This window comes from Passer montanus, unplaced genomic scaffold (assembly GCF_014805655.1).
Source record: "Passer montanus isolate IOZ18808 unplaced genomic scaffold, ASM1480565v1 scaffold52, whole genome shotgun sequence".
Classification (NCBI taxonomy): domain Eukaryota; kingdom Metazoa; phylum Chordata; class Aves; order Passeriformes; family Passeridae; genus Passer; species Passer montanus.
This window is the reverse complement of record NW_024370152.1, coordinates 644,153-665,618: the sequence shown is the minus strand read 5'-3', so window position 1 is coordinate 665,618 and position 21,466 is coordinate 644,153. Positions and strand designations below refer to the sequence as shown.

At 40.1% G+C, this 21,466-nt stretch overlaps 1 protein-coding gene across 1 annotated transcript in view; it reads right to left on the bottom strand.

Annotated features, from left to right (window-relative positions):
- The window catches only part of CPLX1 (complexin 1), a 107,509-nt gene that overhangs the window by 34,942 nt on the left and 51,101 nt on the right, over positions 1 to 21,466 (bottom strand). Inside the window, exon 3 of the mRNA XM_039724167.1 lies at positions 6,332 to 6,507. Coding sequence (XP_039580101.1) covers positions 6,332 to 6,507 — 176 coding nt within the window. The remainder of the gene's footprint in view (positions 1 to 6,331; positions 6,508 to 21,466) is intronic.

Here is a 21,466-nt window from a genome sequence, read left to right as displayed (position 1 = left end):
ATGTTCATAGTAAGATTTTTATCTTTGGAATTATAGAACATGATTCATTGCTGAAGAAAATATTTTCTTTGAGACCTTTAATTTTTTGGCATGCAAATCACACAACTTCTACAATTTTTCAGTTGCCAATAGTCTCCAATGACAGATATACTATTATATTTCTTGCTCACAAGCAAAACTGCACTATCAAAATTACATTTTCTGGCAGTGAAATTTCAATCCTTTGTGCAGGGATTTTTAAAGCCCTTGGCAATATCTGCATCTGAAATTACACAAGAATGAAACACCAAATATTGTCTAAGAGTTTAGCTAACACTGTGAAGCTATTTTATACCAACAACATTTTATCAAATTTAAGTTTGTACTCCTGAGCTGGGAGTTTAATTTCAAAGCTTTTATATTGCTGAAGAAGAGACCCAATTCACATTCTGCTATTTTTCTTACCCTGAAACAGGATTTTAGGAGCTATGCACCAGTTACATAAGGAAATATGCTAATGAGATATTAAAATTAAATAATTATATGATGTTATATCTTGATTATCTGACACAAAAATCTAGGACTGCAGCTCCACACCCTGATTGCCTTTTTGTCTGGGTGATTTAGTGCTAAAAGTTTAGCAGATTTAAAAACAAAAATCAAAAGAGAAAAATATTCCTAAAAAAAACAAGGTAAATTCTAATATTATCTACCTTGAGCCATGGAAGACCAGGAAATTACATGAGTTAAATATCCACAAGAAATTGAATATTTTTCATAGTTTTCCTGGGACACAGAGTGCTGTGTCCAGCTCTGGGACCTCCAGCATGAGAAGGACGTGGACCTGCTGAAGAGAATCCATAGGAGAGTCAAAAAGAGGAGAAACAAGGCCTAAAGAACCTCTCCTGTGAACACAGGGGTGGCTGGGGTTTCTTCAGCCTGAAAAAAGGAAAGCTTCAGGAACACTTAGAGCATCCTTCCAGGGCAGGAAGGGGCCTACAAAAAGGCAGGAAAGGGACATATACAAGGCCTTGGAATGATAGGACAAGGGGGGGTGGCTTTGAATGGAAAGAGGGCAGGTTTATATTACAGAACAGAAATTCTGTACTGTGAGGGTGGTGAGGTACTGACGCAGGTTGTCCAGAGAAGTTGTGGATGCCTCATCCCTGGCAGTGCTCAGTGTCGGGTTAGACGGGGCTTTGAGCAACCTGGTCTAGTGGTAGGTGCCCCTGACCACAACAGGGAGGAGCTGGAATTTGATGATCTTAAATGGGTCTTCTAACTCGAACCCTTCAATGATCCTTTGGGCAATTCCAATTATTGCAGAGAATCTTACTGCCTAACCACTGAAAGCATTAAATGGCCCAATAAGAAATATGGGAAGAATTAGTGGTACACACCCAGACACAAAAGGAACTCAAACAGAGCAAGGACTGCACATTCTCCTGCTGTGTGATATGCTGCCTGTAGGAACACACCTCAAACTCAGATTTTTCCACTCCTCTATTTCCTGCAAAGGCACAAGCAATTCTGAGCATTTCTTGCTGTGCCACGAAGGCTCACTGATGGAACAAGTTATTAATATTCTTCTGCCACCAAAGCTTAGATCACATAACAATCCCTCTGCATTCATACCTCACAAACAGAAAAATCTAAAAAAACTCTGTCCCTCACCCTGATAAATATCAGAAGAAATCCTGCTTAAGATGAATGGAGCTATGTTAGTGAAAGCATAGTAATAATAGCAATAGAGAATTAAACACTCAGATGAGGAAATTCATTATATTGCCATCAGAATTTTGATATTGTGTAGTAAAGGAGATTGAAAACACATGTTGTAAGACACTACAGAGATGAAATACTGAACATCTGTTTATAAAGAAAACAATTAGCTTTGTCTTATGCAGTGAGAGAGTTGAGATTCCTACAAGTATAAACAAACAATCATGCACTGTCACACCTTTACACAGCATCCAACAAGGGCATTTACAATTGTAGAGACAATTTTAATTCTTCCACATTGGAATTTTCCATATAATGCTTTTCCATATTTTTATGCAGATTTCTTGCTCCGTTGGAAGGGCAGAAATCTTTATTAATATAATTAAACTTCTGCTTTATTGGACATAAATCATATGCTCTGTAGGACATGAGTCCTTAATAATGTAAGCATTAATATAATTAAACTTCTGCTTTATTGGACATAAATCATATGCTCTGTAGGATAAGAGCAGGAATCCTTATTAATGTAACTGATTTTCTGCTTTATAGCACATAATTCATGTAAGCACAGGAATCCTTATTAATGTAACTGATTTTCTGCTTTATAGCACATATAGGTTTATATGCTATAAACCATGTGCTATATAGCATATGACCAGTATGTAAGGCTGGTTCAAGACAAGCTGGGCCAGAGACACTCCCCCCTTTCCCTCAGAGAACTGAGTATATAAAAAAACTACTGAAGCAGCTCATGCTCCAACTCAAGTATGGACCTAAACCTAAATTCTGTCTTGCAGTCAAGCCATTTGGACCATGCTTCCATCCCTTTTGGTTTAAAACCACTATTGTAAGGACATCTCTGAGCTTCTGCTACCTCTCAACAGGAATTCAGCAATGCTGACTGCTTAAAACATGTGTGAGATTTTCAGGAAGCCAAACTGTGGACATTGTTTCACTAAGACAGAGTGTTAACTACCAAGCATGGACTAGGGGGTCGTCAGGACTGTGTTCTACCACAGTGGCAGAAATAATTAATTATGTAAATAACTAATTATTACACAAAGAAATTAATTCACTTTCACTGCTGAGGTGTGCACATACACAAATAATTTGTTTATAGAAGGCAGTATTCCACCCAAGAGCACTGGAAACAAGAAAGCTGCTGCAGTATGGCAAGCAATACTTGCTATTAGCAAGGTAACAGGGATATTAGCTATCCATAGCCTCACCTGCCAGACAAAGGGGCACTGGAGGCCTCTCAGTAGTCATGCCTGTGTTGCTCAGGTATGCTAATTCTCCCCAGGGTCAGCTGGGATAGGTCCCAGAAGATCTCTGAGGCTTTAGATATAAGACCAAAACCAGATCAGATCAGATCAGAATGATAGCTGCATGCACACCTCCTGAGGAAGGAGGAAGCTGGAGTGTACCCCAGCTATGGTCTTTATATTCTTTCAATCCATTTTCACTACCAGATGCTGGACTTTGAAATTGGGTAGTAGCTCAATTTCAGTAGACAACTGGTGGTCCCGTTATTTCATAGTGTCATGTTCAAATGTTATTCCTAAAAATTCATTTCCAAATGAAAATGCAGCATATTTTTAAGGGGGGCGGGGGTGGGTGGGGAACCCAAGCAACTAATTTCTGTGTAATTCATACTACCTTCTCCCTAAGTAATTTCTATACTCAGCTGCCATGCCGGATTGAGAACATACATGTCTTAATTTAACAGACTGGATTTAAAAGTTAACACAGGCTGGAAAGTATCTGTGATACCTGTCATTCTTCCTTTTAAGTCTACCATAGCCCCCACATTTCCTGAAGCCCTAAACAAGGGAGTGCTTTCAAAACACCTCTTGGAAAACCAATGCAAAAAGTGAAAAACAACAAACATGATGAGTCCATCCTTTCTGCCAGCCTCACCTAGAGCCATTATGAACTCACTGGTGAAGATATGATTCCCTGGATTGCTTCCCTAACATCCTGCAGCTGCACTAAGGAACAATTGTGATGGTGGGTTCATAACCTATGACACACACTTTCAAACTTTTATTCTGCATAAATAATCTATTCCTATTCAGTCGCTCAAACTAATTGCTCATTTTTCACTCTCTCACACAAGAAATGAGCAAATATCACAACAGAGCTTTCTAACTTAAAATGTCTTTGATTTTATTCATACCTGCTAACAATAACTTGTACTTACATACATAGCAGACAGAACATGTGTTTCAGTTTTCTTCTTTTCTGCACTTTTGCTTTTACTGGAGTTAGAGAAGAAATGAAAGCAACTCCTAAATAATCAAGTAATGAAGGAAATAATCTTTTCGAATTCTTTCAACATTTGTTTCATATTTCCAACAACCAATCATCACACTAGAAGACAGTCTTGCATATCATCAAAGATATCCCTTTGTCAGAGAAGAGAAGAGAAGAGGAAGAGAAAGAGGAAGAGATATAGCTCCTTTCTACAGCTTTATCTATTTTTTCTGATTCTGCAGAAAACACCTTCATCTTTCAAATGCATGCTACTTGGGATTATTCCCAAGAAAAAGAAAACCACAGGAAAATGAGTTCACAATCCAGATGCCCTGCCCAAAGCAGGACTTCCTGATGCTAATCTCAAAGGTACTCCACCATACCAGTCCAGAGCCTTCACTGAGGTCAAATAATGTTCCTCCAAGTATTCCTTTTCTTCAGACCCAACTCCTTGACAAATTTTCAAGGATTCAGTGCATTTCTAAGAGATGTTGCCACTCAGTGCTCCGCCAGCTCAGCAAAGTCCAGACAGTTGCCAGATCATAGGGAAGTCCCCTCTGGCTGTAGCTCAGGCTGTATGCATCCTACTCATGAATGAGATCACCTTGAAATTATAACACAGAACATCTCAGACTTTTTTAATGCTTTTACAGCAGTTTTCCCAACAGCAAGAAAAGGCAACCCTTATCTACATCTGGGAACAATTCAGTGGTCCAGAAGAGACAGTCACTAGTGAAAACTGGGTATTAGCTCATTTGTCTGCAACTAAGAAATTTACTACTCGCTTTCCTTTCCCTCATGACTTTTGTCATTGCTTAGAAACAGTTCTATTGTACATTTAACGTATTATGCACACATTGATATTCTCTAGATATATATTCATTAAATAAATTATTGGTGAGGTTGTTCAGCCTGGAGAAGAGAAGGCTCCAGGGAGACTTCATTGCAAACTACCACACCTTGAGGGGGCTTATAAAAAGGAGGGAGAAGAACACAGTGACAGGATGAGGGAAATGTTTTTCAACTAGAAGAGGATGGGTTTAGATTAGATATCAGGAAGAAACTCTTTCCTCAGATGTGGAAGCTCTGGAATAGGTTGCCAAGAGAAGCTGTGCCTGCCCCGTCCCTGGAAGTCTTAAAGGCCAAGTGGGATGGGGCTCTGAGCAGCCTGATCTAGTGAAAAATGTCCTTACCCATGGTAGAGGGGTTGGAACTAGATGATCTTTAAGGTTCTTCCAACCCAAACCATTTGACAATTCTATGATTCCATGATTATAAAACAATTTTGACCAGGTAGAGGTTCTCCATTTCTGTCAACCTGTTTTAAATGGTCATATGGTTACCTTTCTCTGGCAGTGTCAAAGGAAGACAATTCCCTTCAAGTTCTTTCTTTTCTTAGAAGCGTAATTCCAAATTTCTTTATTTGCAGAACCATTTGCAGTAACTCTTTGCAAGCTGCACTGTGCCTCCAGAGAAATTTATCCTCATTCATGCTTCCATCATGAATCATAAGAACTGGGTCAGAAGTTTGGCCGTATGCTTATGTCTGTTCCAAGACATGTTCCTAGAACACAGAGGTAGGAACCATGCAGGGGAACACCTCTTATACTAAGCAACACTTTCTTGTTTAATCTACAGGTATTTTCTTTGGCACATGATGTAAGTCACCTGACAGGCCTTCATCATTAGAAACCCCTTGTCCAACCATTACCCACATTTCTTTCCAAGACATCTGAACACCAGGAGATCCTCTTACAAACCTATTATTCTAAAGAAACAGCTTTGACCTGGCCCTGAGGGTGAGGCATCAAAACTGTCTTCTCCCTCCACACATCAATCCCTAATAGTTAATGTATAAAAACTTCCTTTCAGATGAATCCCATGTGAGTGACAGAAGCCTGAATATTAACAGTAGAGTAGATTTGTCCCATATCACTGGTCAACACAATAAAGCTTTGGAATCAATACAGAAGATACCTGCGACAGAAACGCACTCTCAGAAACTCACTGAATTATGACTCTTCTCACAAACCACAAATGCAAGCTTGGAAAGCATCCTCAAATGGTCAAGGAAGCCACCAATACTTAATATTATGTGAGTGTGTAATAGATGATGAGAAAAATAGGTGGGTTTCTCCCCTCACCTCCACTCTCTATCTCAGCTTTGCAGGGCTTCGCTCTGAGGGAGGTGTGTTTAAACAGAAACAGGGCTTGAGGAAGAGTGCACAAAATTAGAAAGTTCTGCGTGGCAGGGTAGTTACCTGGTTCTATCCAGATGCCTAGGGAAGGGAACTAGTCACAAATCAGCTGAAAACAGGTGTTTTTCACTGGGAATTACAAGTTGACCAGCATGTGTTGAAAGACAGTTACCTACCTTGTCTCGAATCCCTTGTCTCATAACTTCTCTTTCAGCCTCCATCTTGGCATATTTGGCTTTCCTCTCTTCCTCTTGCTGCCGAAGGGCTTCCTGTCGTTCCTCTTCTTTCTTAGCGGCATCTGGGTCTTTCTCCTCATCCCCACCCAGCATCTTTCCCATGTCTTTGGTAGCCCCTAGAGAAAGCACAAGAGAAAATCAGCCCTGTAAGAATGTGGTGAGACCCCCACCAGATGACAAGTCTCTCCTTCCCTACACTCAGAGCCATCTGTCATTCCCTCTGCATCTGGAAAGGTTTCTCCTTTCACTGGGGAGGCAGCACACTGTCCCCCCAGGCAGGAGGTGGGCAAAGCACTTAACCTGATCAGGTAAGTTACCTGGCACTGGCAGGAAAAGCACAACAGCAAAAGGAAGAGACCAAATTTGTAGATTTGCATGATGTTCTGCAGACAGTTTGTCTGCAGTCCTGAAAAGGACAAGCTGCCATCCACACCATATTTTCACTTTATCAGCTCAGCCAAGTGACTGAAGATTGCTTTTGAAGGGTCTTTAATGTAATAGTCAGGTAATACATCCAGAACAAAATGACACCAGGGCTGGGAAAGGAATTTGAAATCTTGATTGCAGGTATGAGTAATCACACTCTTAATTGTTGTCAGAAATTACACATCCTATGACAGGTAGGACCACATGGCATTACCAAACAGTTGGAGTTGATGAATTCTAGGCTCCTACTGTACATCAGATCTGCATGTCTCTTATCAGTTCTGGGACACCACCACCTCTAATGCTTAGTACATAGGTGAGATCATGGCTTTGTCTTGTTCCACTGTTGAATACACATTGTTCTGAAATTTTCATTCCCTGTGTGTTCCTGAGGCAGTTTGTTGTTGTTGTGCAAAGCTCTTGCACAACCATGCAAATGAGGAGAAGGTTTCCATGCCCTTTTATCCCCAAAGTGCTGCATAAATCCATTTATCCTGTATTTCAGAGACATTTTATTAGCAAATGACTGTCAATCATCCAGCCAGGAATAAAAATACTGACTGAGGAAAGGGGAAGAGCATGAAAAGTGATGCAACATCATCAGGGCACTGGAGGGCAGCAGCAGGACCAAGCCTGGTTACATGGATGAAGAGAAGACACATACCCTTTGGAAGCAGTGTTGGACCTTGCCTGCAGCAGGCAAACACTGCAACTTTTACTAAAAGAGGTTTCTTCATACTGGAAAAACACTGTAGGTCCTTAGATGCTGAGTCAGGACACCTCCATATCAGCTTGTCACTGGCTGAGATTTAACTGATTCAATCTGAGACAGCCTTGTTCTTACATATAGTCACATATTCAACATCTCTTGTTTTCCATAAAAAAAGGATTTCTGGCCTTTACAAAAGCTTGGGCTGGAAGGAGACAGTATCAAAGACCTGCCAAGTAATTGTTGGTTTCATCAAAGCCTAAGTGAAGGGAAGAGGTTTTCACAACCCTTTATAAATTACTCTTTGTGTGTCAACACTGCTGGAGGACTGCGATTGCTCTTGCTTTCCACATCAGTTCTTGGGATAGTGATTGTGAAACCTTGATCCTTAAGGGAAGAAACACCCGCAACCTGTCACAATGATTCCTCCTGAATTGCCATAGTGATGGCACCTATCAGATCAACTATTGCTTCTAATATCCACCAAGGAATTTGTAAAGAGGTAAGCAGATCCCTTTTTTCTCCACATTTCTTTTCCAGGTCAAATGTTTTCCCATAACCCTAAGCTGAAAGCAACCCTGAATTAAAAACACTTGTTTTTAATTCAGGGTTGCTGATTGGTTGCTGCAATCCCCCAAAATGTGACAGAGAAATGTCCCCTTTACATCTCCCAGAGAAGCATGGGGAAACAGGTAATTTTAAGCCTTACAAGATCTGATTGTAATACACAGGGCTGGGGTTTTTTTGCCAGGTGGGAAATAACAACAGTAAACATGAATGTCTGTATTCAGCTGCCTAACCACAAACTTCTTGACTCTTCCATTGCTAGGAAATCTGTGGCTTAAAAAAAAAAAAAAAAAAAGACTCCTAGGGACCCCCGACAAACCCTACCTGGAATACTCATGGTCCCTGTCTACTGTCAGCCTTCCTCTACCACCATTTTGCATCCTTCATTGCAGGATCAGAGTAACACAGAAACTCCTGCATATTGATGGAAAATTTACCCAGACCATCTGGCAATTTCTCTCCTGCAGTGCAAGGAAGGCTAACTGAAATTGCAAGTAAGCTAAAACTTCACAGCAAGCAAAAAGGAAATACAGTGTTGTGTCACATATAGCTACTGCAGGAATCTCTCAAGCAGCCTTTTTGTGCAAACACCAGTGATCACAAATTTCACTATCACCTTTAACTTCTGAGTCCCCTTCAAAAGATTTCTCCACTGATGATCAAACTGCTTTGGGTGCAATAATGTATCAAGTTTATCCCTTTTTAGCTTCTCTCCAGTTAGAGCTAACCAGACAGCACAATACTCTAGTTACTTAGGAAACAGAATTCAGCAACAGAGGTATTTTTTCCATTCTAAGCACTACTTCCAGGCTGTCATTAAGCTATAATGTCAGCTCAGCTCATCACATAAGAAGTGAAATTGCATAATTTTATTTTATTTTTTAGGCAAGACTAAGCTTTTAAATACATAAGGCATTTTGTTCTGCAGCCATTCAGCACACAGGACACTTAGAAGAACAAGAATGGATCAGGATCCTCATAGATTCTCTGACCTCATCTCTGATTTCAAAGTCACCTTCTAAGTGTTCAAAATGCTGCACTGTGGTATCACTGTTAACTAATTGGAAGGAAATGTGTTATGAGAACCAAAATTTTAACAAAGAACTGTTGTGTTACTTTTAGAAAATTTTTTTGTCATCTCCTTTGTTCTTCTTCCTAAGAAGAAGAAATGTTGTTGTTAACATTCCCTGAATAACAGCTTATGGTTTTAGAAGTTCAGCAGGAAAGATTTCAGAGAATTCATCTACGTGCAACTGAGGTGCATCAGTTATGGCCACAAGCAAAAGGAAGGAGTAGTTGTTCTGTCCTTAAGTCACTTTTGAAGCTTCCAAGGAAACAGAGGCTGGACACACTGAATCTGTGATAAACCTGGGGGTTTTGTCTTTATTTTGTCTTTTTGTCTTTCACACTCATTAAATAATCATGACATATAGCTTGACACAAAGAGAAGTCAGAGACTGACACACTATTTATTAATCAGTATGGAGTTTCAATCAACATTATTTCTAAGATCTTTAGACAAGGCTACAGAAAGGAAACAGAAACATCTAAAGCTCCAAGACAACATTTGCCAACTGTCACCTTTCTGGTTACAAGCAGGGCCCTGCCCTCAAAAAACAAAAAAAACTTCTATATGAAAAAAAAATCCCAGAAGTGGTGTGAAAACAAGTGGCATGGCAGTTATTTCAAAGTAATAGCAATTCCCTTAGTCCGTACAGGCTGAATAGCTAAACAATCAGGTGTTAAGCCAAATACTATGGGTGCACTCAGATATGATGTGCTGGTTTTGGCCAAGGTAGTTGATTTTCTTCACAGATACCAACTTATGGATTGCACTTTGGATTTGTGCTCAATACAGTTATGATAGATACATTTTTGTTACTGCTGAGCAGGGCTTACACAGACACAAAGCCTTTTCGGCTTTTCGTACTGCCACACTGGTGAGGAAATTGGGGGGTGAATGAAAAAGTGGGAGAGGACATGGCCAGGACAGGTCACTAAAACTGACCAAAGGGATGTTGCAGAACAGTATTTAAAGTTGGGTGCAAGAAGGAGGGAGGAGGGAACATTTGAGTGGTGTAGTTTGTCTTCCCAAGTCGCTGTGAGGCATGAAAGTGCCCTGCTGTCCTGGAAATGCAAAACACCTGCCTGCTTATGGGAACCAGTGAATTAATTCCTTGTTTTGCATTACTTGTATGCATGGCTTTTGCTTTCCCTGCTGCCTTTATCTCAAACCCACAAGTTTTCTAGCTGGTGGAGGGGGTGAGTGAGCAGTTGCATAGTGCTTGGTGCTGGTTTGGGTTAAAGCATGACATACACATTCTTGTGAGTTTTGCTGGGTTAAATCATCCTTATGCACCTGAAAAAGAGTAATATGGTTGTTCAGGTAACTGTAGGAGACATTCCCCAGCAAAACAGCAAATCATCTGCCTGGAAAGCAGTTTTACAGTGAAGGTTTTGGGGTTATGGTGGACAACAAGCTGACCACAACCTCACAATGTGTCCTTGAAGCAGAGAAGGTTGTCTTCTGGGCTGCATTAGGAGCAGTGTTGACAAAAGTTTGAAAGATCATTCCCATCTACTCAACCCTGTTGTGACTCAGCTTGAGTGATGCACCCAGTTCTGGGCTTCAAGACAAAAAAGAGAGATGGAGCTGCTGGAATGAGACAGCAAAGAAGTGAGACAGCCATGAAGACATTTAGGATGCTCAAGGATCTTTGATATAAGAAGAGCCCAAGAGAACAGGGACTGCTTAGCCTGGAGAAGAGAAGGTTCAAGGGGTTCCAGTAGTACGTGCAAACACCCAATGAAACAGAATGAATAAGAGGGAGACAGACAGGTACCCAGTGAGAGGAGAAGAGATAATGTGTACAAACTTAAGTACAGGGAACACAATTTAAATATTAGAAAAAAATAAATTTAGTTGCAGAAAGTCACTGTGGAGTCTCCATCTGTGGAGCTACTTAAAATTTCATGAGCCATAGCCTTGAACAACCTTCTGTAGGTAACCCAGTCTAAGAGTGAGATTGGACTAGACAACCTTTGTAGAGGAGCAATCCAGCATTCATGAAGAAAAAGTAAACTTGCAAAATCAACTTGCAAGAGTGCTGTTGAATTTGCTACTTGGTCAAAAAAAAATAAATGTCCTAAATATGGCAGGCAAAGTTGTGTGCTGGGAAAGCTACAGGATTAGGATTACTAAGGATGACTTCCAGAGAAATAGGAACATCTTAGGCCTCCTTAATTAATTAAAGAATGATGGAAATTTGCACACAGCATTGTTTCAGGTAAGATAATTATATGAAATCAAAAGCTTTTCCTTTGCAAAAATCTAATTTCATGTTGTAGACAAGTAGTACCCAAACTTGTCTCTCAAATGTGCACATGTGTGTATGCTTAGATCAGAGAATGGTGCAAAATTCTCCCTCTCAAACACGGGTTTCACAGGAAACAGCAAGGGATTTACCTGAAACAGGCATGCGCTGAGGGAATTTTACAAGATTTTTTTTTAAGTACTTTTTGTGGCTGAGCCATATTTAGGTTGAACAGACAGGACAACAGATTCCTCAGAGTCTCTAAATCACAGCATGTCTCTTTATCACTTCATCCAAACATAAGGAACTAATCACAGAGTACTGTTCTGGAGCAGGAATGGGTCACTCATTTTTGCAGAATCACTTCAGAATCAGAACTAAGTACGTTTTACTGATATCAGTGAAGACCATCAAGGCTATGATATAAAGCTTATGTCTGGAAAAAACAACCAAAACATCTGAATTCCTTCTGCTACAGCTTCAATAAAAGTAAAACAGCTCTTCAGGAAGGTATTGTGTAACATCCAAAAGTGGTACTTCCATGAACAAAAAAACATGTTTAAATATTAATACTGAATAGCTCTAAAGAAACCATCACAATTTATTAATTAACTAAAATTAATACACCTAACTAAATGGATTTGTGATTCCTTTCGTAAACAAAGAACTGATGCCAAGTTCAGTTGAGGAGCTCATTTGAGAAATCATAGTATCTTGGAGCATGTTGTTTTCTGGTCTTTTTGGTAATGTGGGGATCTCTGAGAAGGACCATTAACATTTTATTAAATTAAGAAATTCCCAATGACATTCAAAGCTCAGAATAGACAGAGATATCTCTCTCTGCTTACTTTTCCCGATCGACTCATCACAAATCTTAACACAACTCAGATAGGATGCATTTATATGCATTTGTGGTTCCTGGGATAATTTATGAGTTGATGCTTATTTCTAGGTCAGTGAGAAGCCTATTTTCTTCAGCATTACCTTTTCTGTGATATCATGGGAAAAACACTAGGAGGATTACAAAAGGTACATTTAGACATGTCAAGTGATGAGCCATGGATCATGTGTCCTGTGCAAATTATGTAGTGGCAGAACACAAGTGGGTAAGAGGAAGGAGTAAAAAAGGAGCACTCAAGGCTTCAGTTCACTTTGTTTATAAATTAACACTGCTGAAAAAAGGACAGCTCCTGGGACCTTTACTTCAGCCATTCCCCTCCCCCAGATTCAATTTTCTCTGTCTCTGATATTTCACTTCATCTTTCTCTCTCCCTCTGTATCCAACCCAGACAAAATGTATTGCCAAACAAAACTGTTTTTCTTGCAGGGAAACAAACTGGTAAACTGAGCAAATTCTCTCTAAAGGTACATGAGATATTTAAGTGTATTTGGAGGTATTTAGAACACCAACTATTTTGAAACACCACCACTATGGTAATGTATCATTTTCCTTGCAGACACCAAGGTAGACTTTAAAGGCTGACATTGAAGGGACCTTTGGCAGCTTGCTACAAAGCCAAATGGAGGAACTTTGAATTTTCTAGAATTTTTTCCACATTATTTGAGTCCTATACTATTATATCTAGGTTATATCATGTGCAAGAACTATATTTCACTCTGTAGATGGATATTGAAGACAAAAATTAATGAGGTACACAGCCGCTTTAACAGAAAAAGGTTTTTCTTACCTTATAAGCTGCTGAATAGTCTTCTTTGGTGGATAATGGAAAGTGTATTTTTTATAGCAAGACCCTGTCAGCCTCATTAAAATAATTTTTTAGCTAAAATCTTAGTCACCACATTTTTATCTTTGCAATCTTCATCTGTGCACAGTGACAGCTACTCTCTAGCTACATAGGACAGTATAGTACTTGCACATTTACCAACATCAATCTCCAATACCTGCAAATTTATGTAAGAAATAAATAAATCCCTTTCCTATTGTCTCCTTCTTGCATACAATTAGCAATTCATATTTGTAAGTGAATTCTTCACTTAGTATATTATTTATTTCTTTGCACTGGTGTCATGTTCTTTTAATACAACTTCAACTAAAACAATAAAGTTCTCCATTAAATTTATGTGGAGACATCATTTTCAGGTTACATTCATTTCACGTGATATTAGACCTGTAGTCCAATATCCTGGACCTTTGGAGCTCTCTTATTTTTCGTGGAATCATAGAACCATGTATGTTGGAAAAGACCTTTAGGATCATCAACTCCACCTACTAACCTAACACTGTGAAGTCCACCACCAATCATGTCCCTAAGTGCCATGTCTACATATATTTTAAGTGCCTCCAGAGATGCTGACTCTACCATTGTTACAGTCTGTTCCAATGTTTGAAAACCCTTCTGCTGGTAAAATTTTTCCACATATCCAAGCCAAACCTCCACTGGAACAACTTGAGGCCATTTCCTCTTGTCTTGTCCCTTGCAACCTGGGAGAGGAGACCAACACCCAAGTGTCTAAAACCTCCTTTCAGTCAGTTGTAGACAGTTATAAGGTCATCCCTAGGTCTCTGTTTCTCCAGCCTAAACACTCCCAGCCTCCTCAGCTGCTTCTCATAGCACTTGTGCTCCACACCCTTCACCACCTCCCTTGCCATTCTCTGGACATGCACCAGCCCCTCAATGTCCTTCCTGTAGTGAGTGGCCCAGAACTGGACACAGGACCCAAGATGTGCCCTCACCAGTGCCAAGTACAGGGGTGCCATCCATCCCTGGTTCTGCTGGGCACACTATTCATGCTACAGGCCAGGTGCCACTGCTCTTCTTGGCCATCTGGGCACACTCCTGGCTCATGTTCAGCTGCTATCAATCAGCAGCCCCAGGTCCTTCTCTGCTGGGCAGCTTTCCAGACACTGCCCCAACCTGTAGCACTGCATGGGGTTGTTGTGACTGAACAGCAGGACCTAGCACTTTGTTTGTCATTTGTTATTGAGGTTTTTAACTGACAACCACAATTTCCATTTCATGACACAGAAACCACCACTGGGCTAATACATATCTGTTTTTGAATATGATCATATAGGTGTGTTTTTCCAGGCTGAAACAGGTACTGCATTTTATAATCAGCTTCTGAAAGATGTCAAACACTCTTGATGTCCTGTCAGTTGTATCTGATTTGTATGCATCAGAGTTAGCATTCTTCTTACCTCATACTGTGCCATGCACTTTTGATTCAGTATAGCTAATATCTCTGAGGAGTAAGATATTCACTTCAGTTCATTCATTATCTTGTGAAACTCTTCTGCTGAAAAAAACACCCAAAAAAACCCAAAAAAAGCACACCCCACCCCCCAAAAAAAACCACTACCAAAACCAAAAAATCGCACACTCCCTAGATGAAATATATCCTTATAATATTCTCTGATGGACTCTTTCATTCTCGTTCTGCTCTGTGACCTTTCATGAAGCCTACCAGGCAGCATGAACAATTATTTTCTGATACATGAGTGTACGGCAAACAACCATAAATATCAGAAGATGACACCATTTCGTGCTGAGAACTACAAGATGGTGGTACATTATGAGATGATTGACACAAACATACAACACAAATGTGCAAAGACAGAAGATGCAAGAAGGTCATCAGCTATGTCTGACTTGGGTAGAGTAAGGCTTTGCAGAAGAAAGAAACTTAGTTTCAGTTCCATTCGTAAACCCATTTGACGTTCTGCATGGGTTTCATTTTCATCTGACTGCATCATTCTGCAACTGAAACCATGGTGAAGAACTTATACCACTGCCTTTGAAGACACACAGGCCATCAGGACAAGCTATTGCTTCAGTCACTCATAAAAGTAATAATTGCATTGATTGGAAACAGATTATCTGTAAATGTCATGAGTTCACATAAGCAAGTCCTGTTGAAGATGAAAACAGACAACTGGATCAAAGAATAGAATTTTAAAACATAATTTGTATTCCAGCTTTGTTATACAAGGTTTTACTTCGGTGTGGATGGTGTTTAAGTAGCACACCCAAAACTACAAACTTGCCATACAAGGAAACACTTGATGATGTACATGCAAAGGTCAGTGTTAGCAGTGTCAATGTGTCTGGGTCAGCCTGACCCAAAAAAATGCCTTGGGCTGGGGGCACACCATCAAACAAATGCAGCTCATCACACTGCGCTCTCAGATACCTCCACATATGGAACTTAGGCTTTCTCTCACACATACTTCACACAGATATTTCAATAAACAGGCACTGTGATGGAGCACTCTCCCTTCCTCATTCCACACTGTTGCCTGTGCCCACTGCAGAAGAGCACTAGACTGTGAGTCTTCAAGATCCTACAGCTGTGCAAAGAGGGTCCTGGAGGAGGTATCTCTGTTCCTGAGACCAACGCTCACAGCAGGCAGGTTCCTGAGACTCCTTTTACCCACCTCCTGCCAGTTAAATCCTGCTACAAGGCAGCAAGAGGAAAATGTAAAAAGCTGGAAAGAAAAGCTATCATCAGTCTTCAGTACCAAGCACTAAGAGAATATTCAACCACTGTGCCCCCACTGGCTACAGGCAGCTTGCACAGGGAGACAAATGAAATTGATGCAGACATAATGGGGAGTGATTCTGGGGTACCAGACTGAGCTGACAGCTGAAGAGTACAAATCTGACTCTGCTTTTGGAGCGATCATTACTATTCTAAGATACCTGGAGTGCCACAGCCTACTTATGCTGCAAAGTGTGTGCAACCTTAGCTAAAACACACTCTGCCTTGTTTTCAGGCACATTGTATAAATACATTTCCAGATGCACTACACAAAAATAGCAATCCCCACACTGTTCTTTTGAACTAATCTTTTCACTAAAACACAAGGTGATGCCTTTTATTACTTGTTAAGGGATTAAGAGACATTTTAAGATTAAGATTTACAGCAATTAAACTAATATAAGTTTCTGTTACTGACTCTGCTCCAGAGCTGCTGCATGCACCTTTGGGAGATTCTCCCATTTCTCCTTCTCAGGAATTTTGTTCATCTTCATTGTCCACACTGTAAAGCCGCTGGATGCAGGCAATTTTGAGTCAGATCTACACCTGGAAGGGTGCAGTCCCTTTTTCAGGGGAACACTCCATGAACCCCACAACCATAAAGCAGGAAATGCGTCCTGTGTAACATAAATGCAGTGCCTCCTGCTCCAGTTTTGATCAATAATCTCTGGAAAATGCTTGTCTCGTCCTCCTTATCACTATGACCCAGCTAGGATGTAGCTGTAAATGATCTCTGAACAGGAGGTCTACTCCAGCTAGTCACAGATCTTGGAATGAGATTCTTCAGGCCAAGGAAAGCACCTACCTCAGTAGGAGAATTCTCCTCTGGACTTGCTCGCCTGATATCTACTGATGGAGAAATGAATGTGGGCATCTTGTTCACAGGAGCCCACCTGCACTGCAGCATTCTGGCATTAGTCACATGCAGCCTGTGGTTCCAGCACAAAAAAAAAAAGAACTTGAAAGCAGATCTGTTTGCCACAATATGTATTCGCCTGTGATTTATGATTGTTTCAGTCCTGCTTTTCTGCTTCAGAGAAATTATTCACTTCAGCACAGAAAGAACAGCTGAATGAAAAAAAACTTGCTAACTGTGTAAATCTCTGCTGCTCTAACAGATTTCCTAAATTCATCCTGGTGACAGATTCCAGACCTTCTCTGTTGCCTTGGAAAATGATGGTCTTCTCCATGGTTTCTGACTGACAAGGATGATAAGCCTGTTCAGAAAGCCCAGAAACATCAGTCTGTAAGATAGTCCTGCTGACTGGAATCGTCCTGTTGCTTTAAAGAAAGGCTAACAGAGATTGAACCAACACCATAACAGTACATTTGGTGACACGTTTAGTACATATACATAGAATTTTTCTCAATTGGCAGCCAGCACAAACCTATCTGAAGACAGCTGTGAGACGGAGGAAGTCGCAAGAACATGACACCTCTCTCTGGTGGGAAGCAAGACACCTATCCCTCTTGCCATGGAGGGGCAAATGCTGCTCCTATATGGACTTCCAAGGTCCAGATTAGCTATGTTATACCTGGGGCAGGGGTGGAGGAAGATGTGGACTAGATGACCTTTTAAAGGTTCCTTCCAACAAACTGTTCTGTGATTTCTTACCAGATGCCTTGAAATAACATATTAGTACCAAAGCCAGATGAATGTTTTAAGTAGCACTAAGAGAAAGCACGCATTTTTTTTAAATTAAAAAAAAAACAAACAAAAAACAAAAAAACAACCAACAACAAAAAAACACAAAATCAAACAAACTAACTAAACAATACAAAATAAACCAGAAGACAAGACATGTTAACAAGATATTATGGCTGCCTCAGTTGCTTCCTCAGGGACTTGGATGGGAGATTGCAGACTATTCCCCTGGCCCCCTGAAGATTTTCTAAGAAGGCTTGTCTCCTTGAAATAGACCACTGTATTGGCAGGAAGAAATGACACTGTATAAGGGCACTGAAATGAGCCATAAGCTAAACCATCACTGAAACACAACATCTTCACACAGAAAAGTTCTAAAGAGGTTCAGTCAAATCTTCAAGAATCTTCATGAGCTTTCCCCATGCAGTTGAGTTCTTATGATGAAATGTCATTGAGAATTTCTGCACAACAGCAAGAGAAGTTTAAATAGCTCTAATCAGCTTAGCTGGTAAAAATACTTACATAACAGGAAAGATAGGAACTCCTTAGAAATAATTACTTAACCTTCACTTATTTTCTTAATATACTTCAAGTGGATGCTTGGTAACAGCAGTGTAGCAATACACTGGTGCTGTGGTGGTTCTCGGTAGCTACAGTGAATTCAGTGGGATGATACTATACCAGAGAAAAACACTATTTGGAATGCCCCTTTACTCAAGTCAGGAGCTTGTAAGTCCCATCTTACTGAATACAATCAAGTTTTCTTTGAAAAAAATGTTAACATAATTTCTGCCAGTGATCTGTTATGTTTTTTCAAGCCTGAGGGCCAGTAGGCAGGCTGTGAGTGGAGGAGATAGGGTTTTCATAAGAAGCTGTGGAACTTCCATAGTGAAGCAACACCAGTGACTGCAGACACATTGTGACCAGGAGGAACTCTTTAAATTTGGGTTGCTCTCAGTGGTTTCTTCATACACCCACAGACAGAAACATAACATACACACTCACACACACACAAGCATTGTATCTGTTAGCCAGAGTAGCTCTCTCTCCTCTCTCTGCAGCTTGGGTTATTTTCTTGGTTAGTTCTATGTGGGAGTTATTTCTTAGTTAGTTCTATGTGGGAGTTCCATCTAGGATGAGGACTGATGGAACAGACCAATCTATCCAGAAGAAATAATTAGAGACTACATGTCTAAGTGTGCCTCCAGGACTTTAAGAACAAAAGCTATCCACAAAGTCATTACCTTCCCTTAATTAAAAAAACCAAAATCACTTCAGAGATGTGACTTCCCAAATCATTTGCGTTGTAACCACCCAGGCTTATTAACAGATTTGACATCACGAGACATCATTGAGGATACTTTTTTAATACCATTTAGTGGATTATTTTTAGAAATTCACAAAAGTGAGTAGAAATACCCAAAAATACGAGAAGAAGCACTGCTAGAGTACTTGGTTCCTTGTAAGTTCAAAGTTTTCAAGAGATCTGGCATGCCAAAACTGACATGAGAAGAAAATAACGGAAGTCCCTTTCAGCCTATGATTTAGGGGTTTATTTGAAACAAAATATAAGAAAAATCAGTGGCATGCAGTCATTAATGTATTACATTATTTTATATCCTAACAGACTATAGATGCAAATGCAAAGTTGAAAACACATTTTTTAAAAATAGAGGATAAAAATAAAACAAGAGAAATAACTTACAGGGAAGATCTGCTGAAATGTTGCTCATGCTTCAAGTATGCTAATTAGGTAAGATGTGTCAGGTTCTTTTCAAAGCTGTCATTGTTTAGTTATTATGTGGTGGTTGTTTCTCACCTACAAACCTGAAAATGTTTGTCCTGGCAAGATACAGATTCAGTATGAAACCTTTGCTCTGCATAAACTTCCACAAATAAGTTGCCTTCACAAGCACGTAGCTAACTAATGTCAGAACATAAATCCGTATGTTTCTGGACTCAGGAAACACAGCTGCCATATTTGACCTGTGGCTATTGTCTCTTTTCATGCACACCACACTCTGGTTTAGCCTTTAGTGTTGATTAACACAGCTCTGAACTCCACATCATTATCTTCCCCTCTATGAAGGTGACTTCATACTTTTTTCACTGCCTGCAAATGTTTTTCAAGGAACTCATTACACAGTTTGCAACTCAGGCCTTTGAACACCTCAACAGAAAAATGGCCTTATAGACTGTGAGCAGTAAATCTAATCTGACACCCAGAAAAACCATCTCTCAGACTAAGAAAGTCCATTTCCTTAAAATATCTGGAAAGAGAAACATCTATTCCCAAACTGAGGCATGTATCTTTCTGTTGCACATGTTCCTACCTTGTAGGTAAGCCTTCTCTCCCACTCCATTTGTGCTTCTGGGTCCTGAATACCCCTATGGGTCCCACCTCAAAACAAAGGCTGCTCTTTTTCTTTACATGGGCAGAAACAGATTTGTGTGAGAGTTCCCCAGGTAGGTTTTATCATTTGTTGACGAGTCTAAGGCCACTCCAGCTATCTAACGTTACTGAAGCCTGCACTTCAGCTTTGCTCTTGGTGCCTCTTTCATATCCTGGTGTTCTGCTCAGTCTTCATCACAGTGGGAACTGCACAACCCACTTTGAATATGCAGATCTCAATACAAATGTTCCTAAAGGAAGTTAGGTAAATTTTCTTGCGGAATTTTATAGTAATTTGCTTCAGGAGACAAAAGCCCTACAGGGCTGGTGAACACTCAGGGAGCAGACCTCCTGTAAGTCACCTTGTAGCCTTGACTGAAGAAGATGTGCTTGTTCTATTTTCAGTCTTCCATCAGTAGCTCCCTCTTTCACCCTTTTTAATATATAGGACATGCCTGCTATTGATCCACACATTTTTCAGCATAGTATGGAGTTACCTCAGTCTATAGAATTACTCAGAAAAGCTCAAGGGATCAGGAGATAATTGAGCAACAAAAATAATTGATGTAATTTCTGTACTTTTTACTTTTTACTTCAGGAGAGTCAAAAGAAAATTGAAGGGCATGAAACACTTTTGAACCACAAGAAAATGGTTTTTGAAAACTTTTCTCTGAAAGACTTTAAACTGTTGCCTAATTTGAGATTTCGCATCCTCATTTAAGGAAAAAAGATGACAAAAACAAGATTTCAAGAGTCCGCAATTCTATATTAACCTCAACTCAGAGAAATATTACATAAATGAAAAGGTAACAGTACAGTACTAAAGCAAAACATATTTTTTATGTATGCCTATCTAGTGAAAAGGGCAAGGGAAGAGTTGCTCTGACTGTTGTTCTGACTCCTTCAATTCACCTGGATTTACATGGAGAATGCTTACTATGTAAGCAACACAGCTGCATTCACCCTGCATTCATTACTTGTATGAATATCACTTCTCCTTTGCTCCAAAGGAGATATTCCAGATAATGGTCATTGCTGCTCGGACAGCTATAGCTCAAGCAAGCACTTATTTCTCCTTTGAGAAATGTTGTCTATTGTTTTAAGTGTACTAAGCCTGTTCTCCAGACACACTCTCTCCCTCTTCTTTCCTGAATGGAATGTACAGTAGGAGTGCAAAAAACAGTCCTCCACAAGACTCTTTACAAGCCACAGCCACACCTGCTGCCTTATCTGAGCAACAGAAAAGTCAGAGTTTGAAAGAACCTCTGAGGGAGAAGCTCAAAAACTTGATACTACACCATGGTATAGGTAAGGCAGGAAGTATCATAAATAGTTCTAAATACTCAACATCAAATCCAACGCAATCAAGAGGGACTATATCCTGCTCTCTCTAAGCATTTTAAGGTAGGGGCAGCAGAATCCCTCAGAGCCATGAAGAAAGGACAACCATATTCATTTGGTGTATAAAATGACTGTGTCCCATACCATGCTAAAAAGCAGTTTTTGTCTTGTGGCAAATAGA